This window comes from Hemitrygon akajei, chromosome 4, assembly GCF_048418815.1.
Source record: "Hemitrygon akajei chromosome 4, sHemAka1.3, whole genome shotgun sequence".
NCBI classification, from domain to species: Eukaryota; Metazoa; Chordata; class Chondrichthyes; order Myliobatiformes; family Dasyatidae; genus Hemitrygon; species Hemitrygon akajei.
Genome location: NC_133127.1, coordinates 184,037,769 through 184,062,138, shown reverse-complemented (window position 1 = coordinate 184,062,138; position 24,370 = coordinate 184,037,769). Strand labels below are relative to the sequence as shown.

The 24,370-nt window shown below is 43.0% G+C and overlaps 1 protein-coding gene across 1 annotated transcript in view; it reads right to left on the bottom strand.

Annotated features, from left to right (window-relative positions):
• Positions 1-364: 364 nt before the first annotated feature.
• Positions 365-24,370, bottom strand: part of LOC140727028 (interleukin-5 receptor subunit alpha-like) — a 71,912-nt gene continuing 47,906 nt past the window's right edge. The window contains exons 7-9 of the mRNA XM_073044194.1: positions 14,329-14,425; positions 7,477-7,567; positions 365-2,807 (exon numbers count right to left, since the gene is read on the bottom strand). Of these exons, the coding sequence (XP_072900295.1) occupies positions 2,736-2,807; positions 7,477-7,567; positions 14,329-14,425 (260 nt within the window). The 3' untranslated portion in view covers positions 365-2,735. The remainder of the gene's footprint in view (positions 2,808-7,476; positions 7,568-14,328; positions 14,426-24,370) is intronic.

Here is a 24,370-nt window from a genome sequence, read left to right as displayed (position 1 = left end):
GTGAAAATCCCAGGAGATTAGCAGTTTCTGAGAGACTCACATCACCCAGTCTTGGCACCAACAATCGTTCCATGGTTAAAGTCATTTAGATCACATTCCTTCCCTATTCAAGTGTTTGGTCAGAACAACAACTGAACCACTTGACCACGTGACTAGCATTAGAAAGGAGACGTACAGAGAAACCAAATACTGTGGACACGGAGTGTAAATGTTGCCCAGAATACCAAGCATTTGCCTTTCTCTTCCTCTGAGCTCTACCATGGATCATTTACAACAACAGAGAAAATATTCCTGTGGGATGGGATTTTAGTGGACAAATTCTACTTCAGTTTTTTTTAAACAAAATAAACTTTATTTATAATAGAATTATTTACACAAATAAACCATACAGTGCCTTTTCATTCTTATTTTCATAGTCAATGCTTTCAAGTACTGTTCTATTACAATCCATGTAAACACAAGGAGTGTTGTCACTCATGTGGTGGTACACAAAAATTTGAGGGGCTTCCTCACCCAACCAGGCCCCTCCCTATCCAATCATGGATGTAACTTCTCCTGTGGCCCTTTCCCATGGAGCTCCTACAGTAGCTGGTCAGGACTCAGCGGATCCCTCAGCACCTACTCCTGCAGCCTGGCATGTTGCAGTCAGCAGCATTCCTCCACGGATGTCTTAAATTGATCCACTGTGCACATGGTTAACACCTATTTGTTTAGGCTATGGTTGTTTTGTGTCCCTTCTATGTGAGATACAGGTACTCCTGTGTCAAGCTGACCCACTTTACTGAAAACTGCAGCCCATAGCGAATAAGAAAGAGTGGTATAATTCATTTTTGCAGCCGAAATACAATCCACATAACAGGAAAGTAAGTAACTAAGTATTAAATATATAAAACTTAAACACAAGAGATTCCACAGGTGCTGGAAATCCAGAGGAACACACACAAAATGCTGGAAGGACTCAGATCTGTTGTTTACAATTCTTCTCTTGTACAGCAAATGCTCTGGCTCCAACCCATCCACAACTTGACATGTGAACTTCTGTGTATTAATTGTACACTGTGCATAGTGCCAGGACCAAATATGGGAGGAGCGGAGGCGGTCTGCAAAAATTGAACTTTGGAGTTGGGATGTCTGGTCTTTAAGGAGTCACTTTCACTAGCTGGTCAGCTCCCAGAAATGCCAAAGGACTTGTGATTATAGGGAGCAGTGGCCAGTTGAAATGTGCTATTCACACATGCCTGTTGGGAAGATGGTCAGCTTTACCGAAGTTCATTTTCCATGACAGCCACACAGGGAGCAGCGGGTTGTCGTGGAGATGTGGGGATGATGTAAGTGGGATGGGAATGGAGGAGGGGCTACATATTGTGTGAGGGGTTAGGGTGAAATGCTTTTGATGAGGACCCCATACCATGGAGCTACTAGATTTGGCCCCACGTTGTAACCACATGACTGTCATTTGAATAACGGAAGGCATAGTCACTATAAGCAGTAAGTGGACAGAGAAACAATTTTAGAACATAGACTATAAAACAAAGATCATGGAACAGTACAGGCCACTCAGCCCACAATATTGTGCTGAACTTTCAATCTACTCTAAGATGAATCTAAACTTTCCCTCACACATAGTCCACATTTTCCTTTCTCAGGACTCTTACCATGCACATCCGTGCTTCTGTTGAGGGCTTGGTATTTTTTTTTCAACTATAATGATTTATCAACTTTTAAAGATGCAAATTTCCCCAATAAATCATTTCTTGCTATATTTATCATTACATCTATGAATTCCCCCAAACACGTATTCTAAGATTTACACATAGAACAGAGAACACAGTGCAGCCCTTCGGCCCACGATGTTGTACTGGACTTTTACCTACACTAAGGTCAATCGAACCCTCCCCTCCTACATAGCCCTTCAGTTTTCTTTCTCAGAAATTCTGAGTAATCTTCTCAGAATTACTTAGGTAAAAGAAAGAGAAAAACAAATAAATGGGTAGGGAGGACACAACAAACATCCATAAGGTCAATGGTGAGCAGGAACACCTCAAGGTTTCTCACATGGTGCTTGATTTGGTTCCTGTTTTAACAGGAGGGGAACAACAAAAGCTGAAGGTCATATTGATATTGATACCACTATTGATACAAATCCTCAGGCAAGTCAGAAACCTATGCCAAGACATCTTGCTAACGAAGTTGATCGAAGCAATGACACCTGGGTAGCACACACACACAAAATACTGGAGGAACTCAGCAGGCCATCCAGTACCTATGGAGAGGAATAAATGGTCGATGTTTTGAGCTGAGACCTTCCATCAGATCTGGAAAGAAAGGTGGAAGAGGACAATTCAACACATGCAAGCAAGCCTGCTGAGTTCATCCAACTTGTTTTCATGTGTTGATTTGACCACAGCATCTGCAGCATACTTTGTGCAAGAGGACAAAATATCTACAGCCCTAATGAATGGTCTCAACCAGAAATATCAACTCCTTATTCCTCTCCATAGATGCTGCCAAACCTGCTGAGTTCCTCCAGCATTTTGTGTGTGCTACCTTGTACTTCCAGCATCTGCAGAATCTCTTATGTAAATGACATCCGAGCTAGGGCAGAGGGAGACGGCAATTCCTGGCCCGATTTCCCCACAGGGCGTCTACCTGGAGTGGTACAGATGCTTTAAATTCTTTTACATGTTAACAAAAATCGGCACATTTACTATCTCTCCAAAGCCACATTCGAGATTCTAGTCTTCAACAATAGCTATGTCACATTCTTTGGGATCCATTGTGTCTGGGTGAGAGGCATTAATCCATTTCTGTAGAAAATAAAAAGAAATCGTATTACATATTGTCACTGAGACGAAGGGTATGTCACTAACACACCAAGCTATCCATTACAGGGAGGAGACTTACAGCAAAATTTTGTTTCTGTGGATGGAATTATTATTTATTTTTATCTTAGATATACTCAGTGGCCTCACCTGTACACCTGCTCGTTAATGCAAATATCTAATCAGCAAATTAATGCAATAAAACATGCAGATAAGGTTAAGATGTTCAGTTGTTGTTCAGACCAACCATCAGAATGGGGAAGAAATGTGATCTAAGTGACTTTGACTGTGGAATGATTGTTGGTGCTAGACAGCATAGTTTGAGTATCTCTGAAAATTCTGGGATTTTCACACACAGCAATCTCTAAAGTTTACAGAGAATGGTTCAAAAAGCAAAAAAAAAATCCAGAGAGTGGCAGTTTTGTGTATGAAAGTGCATTATTAATGAGAGAGATCAGAGGAGAATGGCCAGGCTGGTTCAAGCTGACAGGAAGGTGACAGTAACTCAAACAACCTAGTGGATGGGCTACAGCAGCAGAAGATCATGCACATACATTCAGTGGGCATAAAACGTCGGCGTTACAGAGCAATACAGCGCAGAAACAAGCCCACTGGCCCAAATCATCCATACTGACAAAAGTGTCTACTCCCCCTGCCTGGCTGATATCCCTCTACCCCTTTCCTATTCATATACCCGTTCAAGTAGGGTTTAAATGTTGTAATCATAACTGCATCAACCACTTTCATTTAGTCAGTTCAATATGCACTCAGTGGCTACTTTATTAGGGACAGAAGGTACCTTTTAAACTTGAATTGAACTGAATTAAATTGACTTTATTTCTTATATCTTTCACATGAGGAGTAAAAATCTTTACATTATGCCTCCATCTAAATGTGCAATTTATAGTAATTTGTAATAAATAGTATGTACCACAAGACAGTCAATATAGCATAGAAATACAATTGTGTCAGTGTGAATTAGTCCGTCTGATGGCCTGGTGGAAGAAGCGTCCCAGAGCCTGCTGGTCCTGGCGTTTATGCTGCGGTAGCGTTTCCTGGATGGTAGCAGCTAGAGCGGTTTATGTTTGGGGTGACTCAGGTCCCCAGTGATTCTGTGGGCCCTTTTTAAGCAGCTGTCTCTGTAAATGTCCTGAAGAGAGGGAAGTTCACATCTGCAGATGCACTGGGCTGTCTGCTAATTGTACGCTGGTGGTCTACTGCTCTAGCCCACTCACTTCAAAATTAAACATGTTGCACACCACTGTTGAAGTGCATGGTTATCTGAGTTACTGTCACCTTCCTGTCAGCTTGAACCTCTGACCTCTGTCATTAACAAGGCACTTTCACTCACAGAACTGCTAATCACTATATGTTATTTTTTTTCGTTTTTCTCACCATTCTCTGTAAACTCTAGAGACTGTTAGGTGTGAAACCCCGGGAGATCAGCAGTTTCAGAGGTACTCAAACCACTCCATCTGGCATCTTTGCTTCCCCATTCTGCTATTTGGTGTGAACAACAACTGAACCAGGTGTATCTTATAAAGTGGCCATTGACTGTATATACTGTCCTCTGTAGCTGCATCACCCGCTTCCTTTTCCAGTTTGCTCCACATACACACCACCCTGAAGATGCCCCTCAGATCCCTGTGGCTCAGTAGCGTAGTGGTTTTGCACAGTACATTACAGTACCAGGGACCCAGGATTATTTCTTGCCACTGCCTGTAAGGAGTTTCTGCGTTCTCCAACAACATACCGTGGGTTTCCTCCTGGTGTTCCAGTTTCCTCCTATGGTCCGAAAATGTACCAGTTGATAGGTTGTTTGGTCATTGTAAATCATCCTGTGACTAGGCAAGGTTAAATCAGGGGTTGCTGGACTGTGTGGCTCAGAGGGCTGGAAAGGCCCATTCTGTGCTATATCTCAATAATAAATAAATACATCTTCCGCTCTTATCTTAAACCTATGTCGTCTGGATTTCAACTTCCTTTCTCCGCGAAAAACTAATACATGTGTTTACTGTCTCTATACGTCAGTTCTGTGTGGTTCTGCAGAGCACAATGGGTATGCTCTGTTGGCGCCAAAAAGTTTGGCAACATCTGCAAGACGTCCCCAGCACATCCTTGGGTGAGTTGGTTGTTAATGCAAATGGTACTTCATGGTACATGTCCATGTATATGTGATAAATAAATCTAAATGCGATCCTATTACACCTGAAAATATCACCCTTACTTCACCTGTGCACTGATAAACATAATCCAGGCCAACCCAACATCTCCCTATAACTGAGGTCCTCAAGTTCGACAACATTCTTGCAAAGCAGCTTTGCACTCTTTCCTGCTTAATGACATATTTCCTATAATAGGATAATCAAAACTATACTCCATTTGATTATTGATTAACATACACAAAATGCTGGAGGAACTCAGCAGATCTGGCACCATCTATAGAAAGAGTCAACATTTCGGGCTGACACCCTTCATCCCGATCTGGACTAGCAGATGTAGGGTCCTGATCCTGAAGAAGGATCTCAGCCCAAAATGTCGGCTGTTAATTTCTTTCCATAGATTCTGCCTGACTGCTGAGCTCCACCAGCATTTTGAGTCTGTATGTTACTCTGGAATTCAGAATTTCATCTTTTGTTTTTCTGTTTTGTTGGTCATTGGTCCTCTATGTTTTTATGTTACTTAAAAAAGCATATTCAAAAGAGATGATTATGCAAAGTTCATGCTTCCTTTCCACAAAGTCTAAGCAAGTTCTCAGTGCATTCCCCTCATTTATTTCCCAATCGCTGCACATTCCCCTCAGAATAGAGGGAAGTCCTTTTAGAACAGAGGTGAGGAAGAATTTCTTTAGCCAGAGGGTGGTGAATCTGTGGACTTCATTGCCACCGATGCTTGTGGAGGTCAAGTCATTGGGCATGTTGAAGCTAGAGGTTGATAAGTTCTGGATTAGTAAAGGTGTCAAAGGTTATAGGGAGAAAGCAGAAGAACGGGGTTGAGAGGAATAATCAGCCATGATGGAATAGCAGAGCAGATATGACAGACTGAATGGCCTAATTCTGTTCTGGTTACTTACGTTGTCAGACAATATAAATAAGATCCCTTTATTCTATGGGCAGTTTTTAAGTTAATTGTCCGACTTTACGTCACTTCTTTACTTTTTAATAAACAATGTTTCACCTGTAATTCTCTATTTTAAGGATAAACAGCATTAACGTAAAATGCAGGAAAAATAAATCAAATGAACAATTGTCACACACACAAAATGCTGGTGGAACACAGCAGGCCAGGCAGCATCTATAGGAAGAAGCTCTGTCGACGTTTCGGGTCGAGACCCTTCGTCAGGACTAACTGAAAGGAAAGATAGTAAGAGATTTGAAAGTAGGAGTGGGAGGGGAAAATGTGAAATGATAGGAGAATACCGGAGGGGGTGGGGTGAAGCTGAGAGCCAGAAAGGTGATTGGCAAAAAGGGATACAGAGCTAGAGAAGGGAAAGGATCATGGGATGGGAGGCCTAGGGAGAAAGAAAGGGGGAGGGGAGCACCAGAGGGAGATGGAGAACAGGCAGAGTGATGGGCAGAGAGAAAGAAAGAAAAAAAAAGGAGGGGAAAAAAAACAAAAAACAACTAAATATGTCAGGGATGGGGTAAGAAGTGGAGGAGGGGCATTAACGGAAGTTAGAGAAGTCAATGTTCATGCCATCAGGTTGGAAGCTACCCAGCCGGTATACAAGGTGTTGTTCTTCCAACCTGAGTGTGGCTTCATCTTGACAGTAGAGGAGACAATGAATAGACATATCAGAATGGGAATGGGACGTGGAATTAAAATGTGTGGCCACTGGGAGATGCTGCTTTCTCTGGTGGACAGAGCGTAGGTGTTCAGCGAAACGGTCTCCCAGTCTGTGTCGGGTCTCACCAATATATAAAGGCCACACAGGGAGCACCGGACACAGTATATCACACCAACCGACTCACAGGCAAAGTGTCGCCTCACCTGGAAGGACTGTCTGGGGCCCTGAATGGTGGTGAGGGAGGAAGTGTAAGGACAGGTGTAGCACTTGTTCCGTTTGCAAGGTTAAGTGCCAGGAGGGAGATCGGTGGGAAGGGATGGGGGGGATGAGTGGACAAGGGAGTCGCATAGGGAGCGATCCCTGCGGAAAGCGGTGGGGGGGGGGGGGGGAGGGAAAGATGTGCTTGGTAGTGGGATCCTGTTGGAGGTGGCGGAAGTTACGGAGAATTATACGTTTGATCCGGAGGCTGGTGGGGTGGCAGGTGAGGACAAGGGGGACCCTATCCCAAGTGGGGTGGTGGGCGGATGGGGTGAGGGCAGATGTGCGGGAAATGGCCTATCAGCATTTTGTGTGTGTTGCTTGAATTTCCAGCATCTGCAGATTTCCTCGTGTTTGCCAAATGAACAATTGTATCCACTATCACATTTCATGTCAAAATTTTCAGGGACGTCGTTGCTGCTAATGTCCACAACTGTGCTGTGCCTCTGCACAAATGCAAATTAATTAAAAATGTGTTTTCAGACTTATTTTGAACAACACTTGAAATTCTCTGTTCAAGTTTGTTTTAATAAAAATAAATTTTTACCAGCCGCATTATTATTCTGGATGCAGGAATCAAAGATAAATGGGATTTCTATTATTGATTACCTGAAATTCTCCATTATAATTCTCAAACAGACCATGAAATTTCTGTTTCGGATCAGGAATTTGTTGACCCAGACATCTCAGTATCTTGCACCTAGAAGAATAGAAATATCTAAATGGAGTGATTTAATATCATTTCTTCCATCCAACCCTACTGCTTAAATAGTTAGAGAAAGCACAATCTATGTAAAATTTGCTCTCTGCCCTCCTTTGCTGTGGCACACTTATTTCTATACAGGGGTGTTCGGTATTTGTAGATACAATATCCATTCGTGGAAGTTGTCCTAAAGAGAGCACATAGGACCTAGGAGAAGGAGAAATTAATCTCTGGGTGGCACAGTACTGTGCAAAAATCTTAGGCACCTTAGACTTTTTATATGGTTTCAGATGGTGTGGCCTTTGTAGAGCCCCTGATCTGAGCATCATCACGCTGTCTGGGATTACCTAAACAGACAGAAACAGTGAGGCAGCCAAAGTCTGCAGTAGAACTATGGCAAGTTCTCCAAGATACTTGGAACAACCAACGAGCAAATTTTTCTTATAAATCTGCATGACCTAAGAGAATTGATGCAGTTTTAAAGGCAAAGGGTGGTCACACCAAATATTGATTTGATTTAGGTTTTTATTTACTGTTTACTGCTCGCTGCAGAATTTTTTGATATTTAGAAACCTTACAATTCATTCTTTTTGAAAGTATTCTTGCTTTTCAGAATTTTTTTTACATGTACTCAAGACTTTTGCGGAGTATTGTGTATGGAGACATATATGTATTTTGGTTATAAATGTACTGTGAAGCTTGAAGTTTGAACCTATCTGCCTTTTCAGCATAACTCTTAGTTCACAAGGATCATGGAAGGAAGCTATTCATCTCATTGTAACTCTATTCAGGATTGGTTCAAGTAATCTCAATTTCTTACTCTCTCTCTGCAAATCCTTTTCCTTTTCGTACATCTCCAAGCTTCATTTTGAAGTCTGTAATTGAATCTGGCAGTGCAATCCACACCCTAACTGCAAAGTATGTTAGAAAACATGTTCATTGTGTAACCATTGGCACTCTGTGTTTGTTAGGCCATAGCCAGGGAAAAACACTGAAAGAAACATCAGCCATTTACTGGACACAGCTCTGATCTCTATACTATAAGGATGCCTTTGTGCTGGAGAGAATGCATAGGATATTTAGTAGTGGTGTAATCACTCAAGTCGAGTCATCTTCTTCCAAAGGATTATTCCCTTCATAGAGAATACCTATTGTTTAACAAGGGGAGGCTGATACATGAGCAGCCACCACACAGTCCTTGACAGATCAGGGTCAGGGTCCACTGGCATGGCATCGAAGACATCTTCACTGCTGCAGCCTTCCTCCATGTTTATTGCCATTGAGATGTGTCACCATCTTCTGCCAGGTCCTCCGTTGAGATCTTGGCTCTATTGCTCTTTATCCTGAACCTCCTGCTTGACCTTACCACTATGGAAGATCTATCAGGAGCTAGGCTCCTGATGGCATTGCTCTTAGGATCTCAAGATCTCACAAGCCTCTCCACTACGATAAGGTGACAATCCTCGGAGAAGTAAATGGGATACGTAGCAGGGCGTTGCCTGGTTAGGAGGGCTTTCATTAGGGTGAAGAGATTGAAAGAGACTGTGTTTGTTTTCCTTGGAGCAAAGGAGGCTCCATGTATATCAGGTTATGAGAGGCACAGATAGGAGAGATAGGTCAAATCTTATTCCCATGGTAAGTCTACCAGAAAACAAGAGGACATTCATTTAAGGTGAGAGGAAGGAGCTTCAAAACGGATTTGTATGGCAAAAAATGGAGGGCAATGTGAAATGAAAGAGTTAGACTGACCTGGAAGTTAGAACAACATCATGTGCCAAAGGCCTACACTGGGCTGTAATGTTATATGTTGTATGCTTTGAGTTTTTTTTCTGACACAGGGAGTAGTTGCTGACTGGAATGCTATATAGCCATAGAAAAGCACAGCACTGAAACAGGCCCCTTGATCCATCTAATCTGTGCCGAACCACTTAACCTGCCTAGTCCTATTGACCTGCACCCAGATCCTAGCCCTCCATACCCCCCGCCATCCATGTACCTATCCAAACTTCTCTTGAACACCAAAATCAAGCTCGCATGCATCACTTGTGCTGGCAGCTCGTTACACACTCTCACAACCCTTTAAGTGAAGAAACTCCCCCTCATGTTCCCCTTAAACTTTTCACCTTTATGTTCTGCAAGAAGGGGTGATGGAAGCAGATATGATTACTATTGTTAAGATGAAAACACTTAAACACATGAGGCTTATGATCTTAATGAGAGCAGATGGAATTAGTATACTCTAGGTCATCATGGAAATAGAGTACTGAGGAGACCATTTCTGTGCTTGGTGACTGTGCTGGAAGATTATAAACATGTTATTCTCCTCACTAGGAAAGCCCAGCAGAGGTTGTTCATTCTACGCCAGCTTAGGAAACTTAACTCAGGGCGTATCCTGATGAATTTTTACACAGCCATCTTTGAGAGTGTTGTGATCATCTCTATCATCGTTTGGTTTCCTGCAGCCTCCAAGTCCAGGTGGCAGTGAGTGGCTCACTCAGTGAAGAAGATCATTAGCTGGCAGCTACTGACATTAGAAGACATAGAACATTGAAAATCTACAGCCACAATACAGGCCCACAATGCTGTTCCGAACATGAACTTACTTTAGAAATTACCTAAGGTTACCCATAGTCCTCTATTTTTCTAAGACCTGTTCTTTGCCAGAGCGAAGTGAAGAGCTGAAAAAATTACAGCTTAGTCCACCTACCCTAGCTGTCACTTATTCACCAAATTGCCATTAGGAGAAGCCCAATCACCACCAGGAGTACACATCATCTCTGATGTTTCCTTTCTGTAGCTATCCAACTTCAACAAAACTCACTCAAATGTAACACCGAAAAAGTCCCTGCACAGCACCTGTTAAATGGTCTCTTCTGCTCTCTGTTCTGTTGATAATTATTTAGCCTGTTCATAAGTTCACATTTAAGTTTGATTATTGACATTTTCTCTATTTGTTGATAGCTTATGACTGTTTGGACCAATGCCTTGTAAATTGTTGGTTGCTATTGTGCTGTCAGTTATTGTATTTGTGTTATTGTGTTTTATGCTTGGCATTGAACCACTATCAATTCTGGTGTGTTTCACATACTGGCGATAAAGTGATTCTGCTTCTCAGTGGAAGATGCTTGTTTCCAACACAAGAAGCCCTCCATGACTCAGCATGGTAGATTGGAACATTCCATGCACTGAGATCAATAACTATAAAGCCTCAGTGAAGACAGAAGACCACTTTTACTTAACGGGAGGGGAACCTGTGTAAAACAAACCTTGGACAGTTTGGTTGAGGTGATAATGTTGACAAAAAATATATCCTAAACCATAGAACCATAGAACATTACAGCACAGAAACAGACCTTTTGGTCCTTATTGGCTGTGCCGAACCATTTTTCTGCCTAGTCCCACTGACCTGCACCTGGACCATATCCCTTCATACACCTCTCATCCATGTACCTGTCCAAGTTTTTCTTAAATGTTAAACGTGAGCCTGCATTTACCACTTCATTTGGCAGCTCATTCCACACTCCCACCACTCTGTGTGAAGAAGCTCCCCCTAATGTTCCCTTTAAACTTTTCCCCCTTCACCCTTAACCCATGTCCCACCACTAACAAAAGTGATTCTGCAGGTAGGCACTAGATATCTTTAGGAAAGCACACAAAGTGCTGGAAGAACTCAGCACATCAGGCAGCATCAATGGAGGGGAATAAATAGTGGATGTTATGGCCAAAACCCTTCATGAAGCCTGTAAGAAAATATCCTGTTATCATTTGTATCTTGTGTATCAATAGAGTCCTACAGCCCAAAAGCAGTCCGTTTGACTCAACTGATCCATGCTTACCAAGATTCCCAGCTGATCCATACCCACCAAGATACCCAACTGATCCATACCCACCAAGAATCCCAACTGATCCATACCCACCAAGAATCCCAACTGATCCATACCCACCAAGAATCCCAACTGATCCATTCTCACCAAGATTCCCAACTGATCCATTCCCACCGAGATTCCCAACTGATCCATGCTGACCAAGTTTCCCTACTGAACAGCTTGCACTTCCAACAGTACAGTGTTCCTTTAATTTGTTATGAGGTATTTCTCATGGCCTGGCACTTGAACAACCTCCCTGCTCAAAAGCAACATCAAGAGCTGGAGGGCCTCTACTGTGTCGCTCTATGTTAAAAATGAGATGATGTGAGGTTAACTACCCTGGAACGGGTGTTTCAGCTCCTGTCCTGTGGGCGGGGTGGGGGGGGAGGCTTATTCTGAGTGTCAAAAGTAATTTCTGCCGTGATTGGTTAGTTTAGAAACTCTAGCTGCTTTTCCCATTGGTTAGCTGCCTGGTGTCCAGTTTCAACTATCCTGGGTATAGAGAGAGCACATGTGGGAAGTTCTCTCTCTCCCTTCGCTCTCCCAAGTGGAACACATGATCATTGAGAAGGTATGCTCTGCGTACACTTTTCATTAAGCATATTTGTTGAATATTCATCCTTGTAGTGCCTGTAACATGGGGAACATGAATGTTTGGTTGAATTTTTACTGTTTGTAGATAAATTATTAATATAGAAAAACACAAAATGCTGGCAGAACTCAGCAGGCCAGACAGCATCTATGGGAGGAGGTAGTGACGACATTTCGGGCCGAAACCCTTCATCAGGAGTGAAGTAACATGGGATGGTCGCGGGGGGATAAGAAGTGGGGGGGAGGGATAAAGTAGAGAACTAGGAAGTGATAGGTTGGAGGGAAATAGGCTAGGGGGAAGGTGGAGAATTATGGGAAATACAAGAGAAAGAAAGGTAGGGCTGGGGGGAGATTATAGTGGGGGGGGGGAAGAGAGAGAAAGAGAACCAGACTGAAATAATAGATAGGGATGGGGGTAAGGGTGGGGGGCAGGGGTATCAATGGAGGTCTGTGAGTTGGATGTTCATGCCGGCAGGTAGGAGGCTACCCAGGCAGGAGATAAGGTATTGCTTAGCCCATTTCCCTCCAACCTATCACTTCCCAGCTCTCTACTTCATCCCTCCCCCCCACTTCTTATCCCCCCTCGACCATCCCATGTTACTTCACTCCTGATGAAGGGTTTCGGCCCGAAACGTCGTCACTACCTCCTCCCATAGATGCTGTCTGGCCTGCTGAGTTCTGCCAGCATTTTGTGTTTTTATTTATTTCCAGCAGCTGCAGATTCACTCGTGTTGCAAATTATTGACATACCTATTCACAGACAGTGCTTTCTGTCTCACTTGCTAGACAGGTGAACCTGATTCAACATTACAGCTCCTAGTCCCCAAAAAACGTTTTTTTTAAAACCAGCCAGTAATTTGGCCTATCAAGTTAGCTCAGTCATTCCATTATGACTGGTTTATTATCCCTCTGAATTCCATTCTCCTGCCTTCTCCCTGAAACCGTTGATGCCGTTACTTATCAAGAACCTATTAACCTCCCTTTAAATATACCCAATGATATTATCTTCACAGTCAGCTGTGGCAATGAATTCCATAGATTCATCACCATCTGGCTAAAGAAATTCCTTCTCATCTCTGTTCTAAAGGGATATCCTTGTATTCTGAGGATGCGCCCTCTGGTCCTAGATTCTCCCACTATAGAAAACATTCCTCCTATGAGATCACCCCGATTGTTCTAGACTCCTGTCAGTACAGCCCCAGAGCCGTGGAACTCTTCTCATATGTTAATCAGTGAGCCAGTGCCAGCAGTGGGCTTAAAATAATCACGAGCAGGTCAGGCTGCATCTGTGAGGAGTAAAAGAGAGTTAATGCCTCAGGTCAAAGAGTCTGGCAAGGTGTCTTCAACCTGAAACACTGAGTCAATAACTTTTGCCATGGCAAGTGCTCTGCCTGAGACAGCAAGAAATGCAGTGACTTGTGGATACAGCCCCCCTTCATAGTCTGTCCACACTTCTCGCCGCCTCAGTAAAGCAGTCAACATCTCCACCTTCCAACAGGCAGAAAAAGCACGAGCCTGGATGCACCTACCGCCAGGCTCTAGGTTATTGTCATTCAACCGCATGCATCTATACAGCTAAATGAACCATCGTTTCTCTGGGGCCAAGGTTCAAATAACAGCACATATAGTTATGATCCAGCACATACAGTCATGAAATAATATTGTCATGTCATCTGAATGGCATGGCCTGAAGATTGGCAGGTTGACATAAAGAATGAGGTGGATGTTTATGTAAGACACTGTATGGGGTGGCATGGTAGCATAGTGGTTGGCACAGCACTCTACAGTACCAGCGACCCGGGTTAAACTCCTGCCACTGTCTGTAAGCAGTTTGTACATTCTCCCCATGACCACGCAGGTTTCCTCCGGGTGCTCCATTTTCCTCCCTCAGTCCAATGACGTACCTGTTGGTAGGTTAGTTGGTCATTGTAAATTGTCCCATGACTAGGCTGGGATTAAATCGGGGGTTAGGCTAGCATTAAATCAGTACTGCAAGGTGTTGTGCTGACCACCAGGCCACTGTGGCACTCTGTACTGTATCTCAGTAAAAAGGTAAATAAACCCATTTACCTTTCCACAGATGCTGCCTGACCTGCAGAGCTCTTCTAGTGTTTTGGTGTTTTTTTTAAATTTTTGATTTCCAGCATCTGCAGTTTGTTAATTTTCCACTAACAATGAGTTTGCTTATAGAGAGAGACCTGGCATTAGAAATGATTCCAGGGAGCTCCTCATTTAGCACAGTCATTTCAGTCCTCTCCTGCCCATCAGTGAGTAACAAGCAGAAGTCAACATGAAGCTTACCTTATATAAATGAACATCAGCAGGACCACCATCAGAAATATAATAACTATGGTCACGATAAAGATTTTCAAAGTTGTGGAAATTGCCTGTTCTTTTTCTGCAAATAATAAAGCAGACATCTGTCATTGATTATGTTAACTCATTACCACATTTCCTTGCAAAGATCAGACAATAGTACAGCACATGAAATGTTTTTTTAAGAATATAAGAGCAAGGATGTAATGCAGAGTGTTTATAAGCTGTTCATCAGACCGCACTTGGAGTATTATGAGCAGTTTTGGGACCCTTATCTAAGAAAGGATGTGCTGGCGTTGATATGGGTCCAGAGGACGTCCACACGAGTAATCCTGAGAATATAAAGGTTTACACATTTAGAAATGTTTGATGGCTCTGGGCCTGTACTTGATGGAGTTGAGAAGAATGGTGCAGGGGATTTCACTGAAACCCATGAAATATTGGAAGTTGTAGATATGAGCTTCAATGACACTGTTGAAGTAGTCTTGGAGAGTAACTGCGGTGCACTTTGTAGATGGCGTACACCGAGTCGGAAGGAGCGAACGCTCACGGTGCTTCATGGGATGCCAGTGAAGTGGGCTGTGTCCTGGGTGGTGTTGGGACTATTGAGGGTTGTTGGCACTGCACACAACCGGTAAAGCATCCCACTTGAATATACCATAGTCTGATATGGCAACTGCTCTGCCTGAAACTGCAGAGAGCTCAGCACATCATGGAAACCAGACTCTCCTCCGTGGACTCTCCTCCGTCTATACTGCTCACTGTCACAATAGCAGGCAGCATAATCAATGACTCCTCCCACCCTGGACATTCTCTCTTCAACCCCTTCCCACTGGGCAGAAGGTACAAAATTCTGAAGTCTCTGGGCTAGAGGACAGTTTCTATCCTGCTGTTAATATCCCCCGGGTCCAAAATATTGACTCAATCACAAAGAAGGCATGCCAGCTGTCATACTTCATTCGGAATTTAAGGAAATATTGAATATCAACAAACACTCTTACAAATGTCTACGGATAAACGGTGGAGAGCATTCTGACTGGTGGCATCACCGCCTGGTATGGAGGCTCCAATGCACAGGATTGAAAGAGGCTGCAGAGGGTTGTAGACTCAGCCAGCTCCATCACGGGCACAGCCTCCCCACTACTGACGATATCTTCAAAAGGGGGTGGTTCAGGAAGGCAGCATCGATCATTAAGGACTTTCACCATCCAAGACATGTCCTCTTCATATTCTAGTACTACCATTAGAGAGAACTAGAGGAGCCTGAAGACACACACTCAATGTTTTAGGAACAGCTTCTTTCTCCTTGACATCAGATTTCTGAACAGCCCATAAACCTATGAAATTATCACAATATTCCTCTTTAGCACTATCTATTTATCTATTTGCTTATCCATCTATTTATCTATGTATCTTTCTATCTATCCATCTACCTAGTTATTTATTATTTAACTGATAGTGGTTTTCTATATCTTGCACTGACTGAACTCTGCCATGGACCATCCCAAACCGAGCCCTGAGAGGAGGAGGAACTGGGGTATTCACCAAATAAGGAACAACACAGAAGCAAAAACTGAAGATGTGACGGTGGCTCTCCCTCCTGACCGTAGGAAAGAACCCGACTGACACGTAAAGCCCATACCTGAAATACTTCCATTTCATCTGTAGACCATAGAAAATAGAGCACCACTTCTGCCAACAATGTAGTGCCCAATTAATTAAACATAGCTAAACTTATTTCATCTGCCTACACAATGTCCAAATCCTTTATTCTAGCATATCCACTTGCCTATCTGAGAGCCCCTTAAGTGCCTCAATTGTATTTACATTCATCACCACGTCTGGATGTACATTCCTGGTACCCATCACACACTGTATAAATAAACTTGCCTCTCATATCTAACTTTTAACTTACCCTGTCTTTCCTTAAATGCATATTCTCCAGTATAAGACATTTTGTTCCAGGAATAAATATTCTGTCTACTCTTTCTACTTTTTCTATTCTCTCATAATCGTACGTACTTCTATCAGGCTCCTATTCAACCTGGACTGCTCCAGAGGAAACAGCCAAGTTTGTCCAACCTCTGATCAGCAAATCTTAAGCCAAAGGAGGAAAAATTAACCTAGAGAAGTCCTCATGCTGATGGCTATTTTTTGTCTGCAGTTATGTAGAGATGTGCATAGATAATGGGTAGGCAAATACCAATGGCAATAAATATTGAGGTTGAGGTTCTATCTATCATTGAGTTTGGTAGACATGGGTCTGGTCATGGTACCCTTGGTTGCCAGGAAATTTTCCTTTCCATTCGATTCCCCTCGTACAAAGGTTTATGGTGATAAACACCCAAGTCAGTCAGGCAGTGTTTGCATGACATATCGTCAACATCTTGTGAGAAAAGGAGATGCTGGATCCTATTCCCTGAGAAGACTATCAATGCCAATTGGCAAAAGTCCTGAAAAATCAACTATATTTTCCCTCCTTACTTTCTGCTTGACCTGCTGAATTTCTCCAGCATTTTATTACTCCAGATTTCAGCTTCTGCAGTCTCTTGTGTCTTTGTCTGGCAAGATATCTCATCCAGTGAACTCTCTTCCTTTTTCAATCTTTTTATTGAATCTTTCGAAAGCAGATACACAAGTCATAATAGTACAAAGGGAGTGAGATTACATTGTTGATAGTTAACACATGAGTAAAATCTATAGGTAACAGCATATAATAGACCTCCCAAACCCTAAATATAACACAGGATACCAGAAAAAAAATAAAAAGATGAGAAAAAAAACCCCAAATTGAAAAAAAAAAACAAAATATACTGAACTAAACACAACTAAACCTAAACTAAAAGAAAAGCAAGATGGGCTATTCTATTACATCAAAAAAAAAATTTAGTGTTGTCAACTCCGCTCCTCCACTCAAATTAATGAATGATATAAAGGAATCGGAAAAGGTCAAATCATATTCTATGAAAGTATTGAATAAAAGGCCTCCAAGTTTCTTCAAATTTAAGCGAGGAATCAAAGGTACCACTTCTAATTTTTCCTAAATTTAAAACAGGATATGGTTTGAGAAAACCATTGAGATGTAGTTGGAGGATTTATCTCTTTCCAATTCAATAAAATACATCTTCTAGCCATTAAAGTAGCAAATGCAGTCATCTGCTGAGCTGAAGAGGGCAGATTAATCATTCGTAAGCCAAGAGTTGCAGTAACAGGGTGAGGTTGTAAATCAATATGCAAAACTGTAGAGAATGTATCAAAAATATCTTTCCTAAATTTTTCCAAAAAAGGATAAGACCAAAACATATCAGGTGAACTCTCAAACAAGCACAAGACTATGATTCTTCTTCTTCGGCTGTCCATCGATTTCGATGTTGACTGTGCTGAGAGTTTAGTCTCTGCAGGCACGTTTATGGGCCACAAGACCAGCATTGGATCAGCACTGTCCAGAAACTCTACTCCAACATGCCTTGCACAGTAATAAGACAAACAGTATCGTGCCCCCACTCTGGGCTTCCAAGTCTGATGCTAAGTGGTACACAGGAGTGTAACAGACTTAGCGGATAAGGAAGCTGCCCCGCAGTGACAACTAACTAGTCTAGTGATGCCATCCGTTGACCAGCACTCCGGTTCCTCCGCACGTCACCAAGGTGGCTGTACCATTGACCCTTTTGGATTCATCTGCCACAGACACCATCAGACATGCTGCTGCCGGTGTCCTCGTTGGGTGCAGCCTTTGCCTGAAGAGGCATAACCTACAAAGTAGCAAAGGCATGCTTACCTCCTTGACTTAGCCAGCCACGGTCCTACTACTAAATCTAGTCTAGTAGTATACCGATGGAACATTTCCTTCATGGCTAGGTTAGACCTGCCAGAGAACGAATCTCCTACAAAATCCTACCTTGGCGCCTCACCGTGGCATAGGAGTGACACTGGCCGAACACAAGACTATGATTAGGTCGTGGTGAGAAGGGCCCTCCCTATCAGATTCAATACACAAGGATGGAATCTCAATCTCACTGCTCACTACCCTCATGGTGGCTCGATTGTGGATGAGGCCTGCCACTGATCTCCCTCTCAAATGTGCATTTATCAATATTATCTGATATTAGTACTATTATCGGTTTATTGTTGTCACGTGTACTGAGATACAGTGAAGAGCTTTTCAGAGTGTGCCATCCAGGAAGATCATTCCATTAAGTACATCAAAGCAGTAAAGAGAAAACAGACTGAAGAATATAGCGTGGTGGCAACAGAGTAAATGTACTGCAGGTCGACAAATAAAGTGCAAGGACCACAATGATATTCGGATAATTACAAATTCATCTTGCTGTTTGAGAGTCTGATAAGATAGGTAGATACTTCATTGATCCCAAAGGAAATTACACTGTCCCAGTAGCATTACAAGTGCACAGATATACAAATATTAGAAGAGAAGTAAGAAAGAATTAAAAAAAGTTACCACAAGCAGTCTAACAGGAGGGGGGTCATCATTTTCCCAGCTATAGGTTGACTCATTATAGAGCCTAATGGCTGAGGGTAAAAATGACCTCTTATAGTGGTCTTTGTCTTAGTCTATTACTGAAAGTGCTGCTTTGTTCAGCCAAGGTGGTATGCAGAGGGTGAGAAACGTTGTCCAAAATTACCAGGATTTTCTGCAGGATCCTTTGCTCTACCATGGCCTCTAGTGTGTCCAGTTTGACTCCTAATACAGAGCCAGCCTTTCTAATAAGGTTATTGAGCCTGTTGGCATCACCCGTGTTGATGCCATTCCCCAGCACTCCACCACATAAAAGATTATACTGGCAACAACAGACTGGAAGAACATGTGAAGGAGAGGCCTGCACACTCCAACGGACCTCAGTCCCCTCAGGAAGTAGAGGTGACTCTGGCCCTTCTTGTACACAGCCTCTGTGTTGGTGCTTCATTCAAGTCTGTCATCCAGGTGCACCCCCAGGTACTTGTAGGTTCTCACCACATCTATGTCCTCACCAGCAATATAACAGAAAGCAGTATAGGCCTCATCTTCCTAAAGTCCATCATAATCTCCTTTGTCTCACTGATGTTAAGCTGCAGATAATTCAGCTCGCACCATTTGACAAAGTCCTCCACCAGGACCCTGTATTCATCCTCCCATCCTCCCTTTATACAGCCAACTACTGGTGAATCGTCAGAGAATCTCTGCAGATGACATGACTCAGTGCTGTATTAAAGTCTTGGGTATACTGGGTAAGCAGGAAAGGAGCCAATACCCTGAGTGGCCCCAGTGCTGCTTATAACCATGTAGAACAGAGTGATCTAGGAATAATGGTGCAAAGTTCCCTGAAGGTGGAATCTCATGTGGATAGGGTGGTGAAGAAAGCTTTTTGGTATGCTGGCCTTTATAAATCAGAGCATTGAGTACAGGAGTTGGGATGTAATGCTAAAATTGTACAAGGCATTGGTGAGGCCAAATTTGGAGTATTGTGCACAGTTCTGGTCACCAAATTATAGGAAAGATGTCAACAAAATAGAGAGTACAGAGAAGATTTACTAGAATGTTACCTGGGTTTCGGCACCTAAGTTACAGAGAAAGGTTAAACAAGTTGGGTCTTTATTCTTTGGAGCGTAGGAGGTTGAGGGGGGACTTGATAGAGGTATTTAAAATTATGAGGGGGATAGATAGAGTTGACGTGGATAGGCTTTTTCCATTGAGAGTAGGAGAGATTCAAACAAGAGGATGTGAGTTGAGAGTTAGGGGGCAAAAGTTTAGGGGTAACTCGAGGGGGAACTTCTTTACTCAGAGAGTGGTAGCTGTGTGGAACGAGCTTCCAGTAGAAGTGGCACAGGCGGGTTCTATATTGTCATTTGAAGTAAAATTGGATAGGTATATGGACAGGAAAGGAATGGAGGGTTATGGGCTGAGCGTAGGTCGGTGGGACTAGATGAGAGTAAGCGTTCGGCACAGACTAGAAGGGCCGAGATGGCCTGTTTCCGTGCTGTAATTGTTATATGGTTATACAATTATGTCCGACACACAGCTCTGAAGCCACACAAACTGTGGTCTGCCAGTCAGGTAGTCCGTTATTCACGACAGAGGTTCCAACCTGCATTGTGCGGAGCATTTCCCCCAGCAATGTGGGCTGTGTGGCAGGGGTCACCAACCTTTTTTGCACCGCGGACCGGTTTAATATTGACAATATTCTTGCAGACCGGCCGATGGGAGGTGGGGGGTGTTAATCACGACCAGAATATAGGCGATAAGTCGACTATAAGTCACTTATAAGTGGCTAATACACTCAATTTCATTTCTAAAAGTGTTTATCTAATGAATTTAATATTAAGCACACAGTGATAAGTCAATTATAAGTCACTTATAAGTCAATAGCATCATAACATTTTAAGTAACGTTTGGATATTATACACACAGCGCATATTTTCCTCGTGTGAACATATAAAATCATTGAAACACACCAATATTGCTGTATCAGTGGAAGCTCTGGGCTTGTTTCCCTGCATCACCTCTCCCATCGAGGGGTGATGGGTAACAGCGATACTTGAAGGGGGTTCCTTATGCCCAGTCTATTCCGCAATTTAGTTTTTGTGGCTCTCAGCACTTGCTTCTGTCCTGCTTGCTCACTTTTTTTCCGCTCAGAAAACTCAACGGGTCTGTCTTTACGTGCAGGGTGGTTGGACTCAAGGTGCTGAAGCAGTTTCGAGGGCTTCCTTGCCTCATTAGACAGCCTCCAGGCCCGAACTCCAGCCTCCAGCCCGCCACCAGATGCCTTAGCCAGGTGCAGCTGGTTGTGGGTGGCGTGAGAGGACACAGTAAGGGCCGGAGGTCCCCGTACTGGGGCCGTGACAGTCGCAGTCCGAAGAGAGCGACTGACCGAGCGAGGAGTGCGACAGGGCGCGCGCCTGCCCCACTTGTGGGTAGGAAGGATCTATCGGCCAACAAAAGTTTGGCTCGAGGGATGACTTTCAGTGGATCGCAGCAAGGTAGCTGCTCTGCTACTTACGAAACCCTGAGCCCGAATTAGGTCGTCTGCGAATATTTTAGCACTGACTTCCCCACAAACATTCGTTGTACTGAACAGGTTTAGAGGCGGCGCCCATCTGCCCACACTCCGGGCCAGTAGCAATGGCACTTCTCGCCAGCCACGTGAGGCGGCCGGTTACCCGAGGCCAACCAGTGAAATCTGGCGCGAGGGTATCACTGCGTTTAGGCGACTGATGACCTCGTGTGCGGTCAAGTTCAACAGTGGGTGTGACAGGGAATGAGGAAAGGTGCAGCTGACTCATAACATTAAATATCGCCAAATCATATCATTTTCTTGTGGCCCGGTACTGGTCTGCGGCCCAGTGGTTGGGGACCACTACTGTATGGTATTGAAGGCACTTGGGAAATCAAGAAATAAGCTGCCTTGCTTATCCAAGTGGGAGTAGGCTCTGTTCAGCAGGTAGATGTCAGCATCTTCGACTCCACTGTGCTCCTGGTAGGCAAACTGCAGGGGATTGCATACTGGGTTTTTAAACAGTCTTCTTTTCGTTTTAAATGGGTTCTTTTGGGTTTCTTTGTTTTGTGACTGCCTGTAAGGAGATGAATCTCAAGGTTCTAGGATGTATCCATACTTTGATCATCAGAATCAGGTTTATTATCACCGGCATGTGACGTGAAATTTGTTAACGTAGCAGCAGCAGTTCAATGCAATACATAATCTAGCAGAGAGAGAAAATAATAAATAAAATAAAACATAATAATAAATAAACAAGTAAAGCAATTGCGTATATTGAATAGGTTATTTAAAAATGTGCAAAAACAGAAATATTGTATATTAAAAAAAGTGAGGTAGCGTCTAAAGCTTCAAAGTCCATTTAGGAATCAGATGGCAGAGGGGAAGAAGCTGTTCCTGAATCACTGAGTGTGTGCCTTCAGGCTTCTGTATCTCCTACCTGATGGTAACAGTGAGAAAAGGGCATGTCCTGGGTGTTGGAGGTCTTTAATAATGGATGTTGCCTTTCTGAGACACCACTCCCTAAAGATGTCTTGGGTACTTTGTAGGCTAGTGCCCAAGATGGAGCTGACTAGGTTTACAACCTTCTGCAGGTTCTTTCAGTCCTGTAGAGAAGCCACTCTATACCAGACAGTGATGCAGTCTGTCAGAATGCTCTCCACAGTACAACTATAGAAGTTTTTGAGTGTATTTGTTGACATGCCAAATCGCTTCAAGCTCCTAATAAAGTATAGCTGCTGTCTTGCTTTCTTTATGACTACATCAATTTGTTGGAACCAGGTTAGATCCTCAGAGATCTTGACACCCAGGAACTTGAAGCTGCTCACTCTCTCCACTTCTGATCCCTCTATGAGGATTGGTATGTGTTCCTTCGTCTTACCCTTTCTGAAGTCCACAATCAGCCCTTTCATCTTACTGATGTTCAGTGCCAGGTTGTTGCTGCGGCACCACTCTGCTAGTTGACATATCTCACTCCTGTACGCTCTCTCGTCACCACCTGAGATTCTACCAACAATGGTTGTATTGTCAGCAAATTTGTAGCTGGTATTTGAGCTATGCCTAGCCGCACAGTCATGTGTATATGTGGGCTCTACTCTCTGTACTTTGAATCCCTGCCATTGCCTGTAAGGAGTTTATACTTTCTCCCCATGATTGCATGGATTTCCTTCATGTGCTCCGGTTTCCTTTCTCACTCCATGGATTTCTGGGGTTAGCGAGTTGTGGCACGCGATGTTGATGATGGACGCTTGGCGACACTTGTGGGAACCCAGCACAATTCCTTGCTGATTTTTTTTGACATAAACAATGTATTTCACTGTAAAATGACTATTATAAAAGCAGCAAATAGATTAGCACAATTCAAGATTAAGTGTAAAGGAGAACAAAATAATTGTTACTCCAGATCTGATGCAGGACAATGATATAAAAACAAAGTAAAAAAAACATAATAAACGATAGCTTATGTACATAGATATAGTTTATGTAGATAAAGTGATCCTAGGCATAGGAGTGTCTGTACATAAGGTGACTGACAGGAAATGATGAAGCAGTGGTGATTGGGGCTCGTGTTGGGTTGGTTAGGTTGCCATGTTAACCAGGTAGAAATACTACAGGGAAGTGTAACATTATGATTTCTGAACAGAATTCATGACATTTTTGAACAGCCACAAACTCATGAACACTACCTCTTTATTCCTCTTTTGCACTTTTTTCCAAATTTTATTGTAACTTTTGGTAATTTTTGCACTATATGCTAAATCAGAATCAGACTTAATATCACTGGCATATGCTGTGAAACTAGTTAACTTTGTCACTGAGTAATACATTTTATGACTTATGGCAGTGATAAAAAACCTGAATTTGAATCGAAATTGGCCTGTTAGGTAATGAAATGTGTTAATTCCTGTTTTCTCCATTCTCGGCCCTTCAAAATTATGTCTCTCTCCTCAACCCAACTACCTCAGTATGCTCTATTCCAAGGAATTTCTGTTATCCCAATAGCATGCCTCCTAACATGCTGCATCACTGCTTGGTATGGAAACTGCCACTGTGGTGGACAGAAGGCCTCTACAATGGGTAGCCAAAGCTACCCAATGAATCACAGGCACCAGCTTATCCACCATCAAGGTCATAGATACAGAAACATGCCGGAAGAGGGACAGTAACATCATGAAAGATCCTACCCACCTTGCTCATGGACTGACTGTCCCACTCCCATTAGGAAAGAGGCTACACAGTAGCCACACGTGTCACAACCTCAGTTCGTGGGTAGAGTATTCTGAGGGTTCTGAGATTTTTGATGTTTTGTTTTTTGCATTCTCTGAATTTCATTAATTATAATTATAACGTATGATTGTACTTAAGGTTTTTTTTTAATGTCTTAGGTCTTTATGTATTAGGTCTTCACTAGTCTACCTTTAAGTTGCAATTGTCCTTCAATACTTCCAATTAATCCTCCAAGACTTTGCAGGTATTCAATTAAGTTTTCTTGCACTTTTGTCTCTTATCGGAATGGTTACTTGTAAGATTGCCAAGAG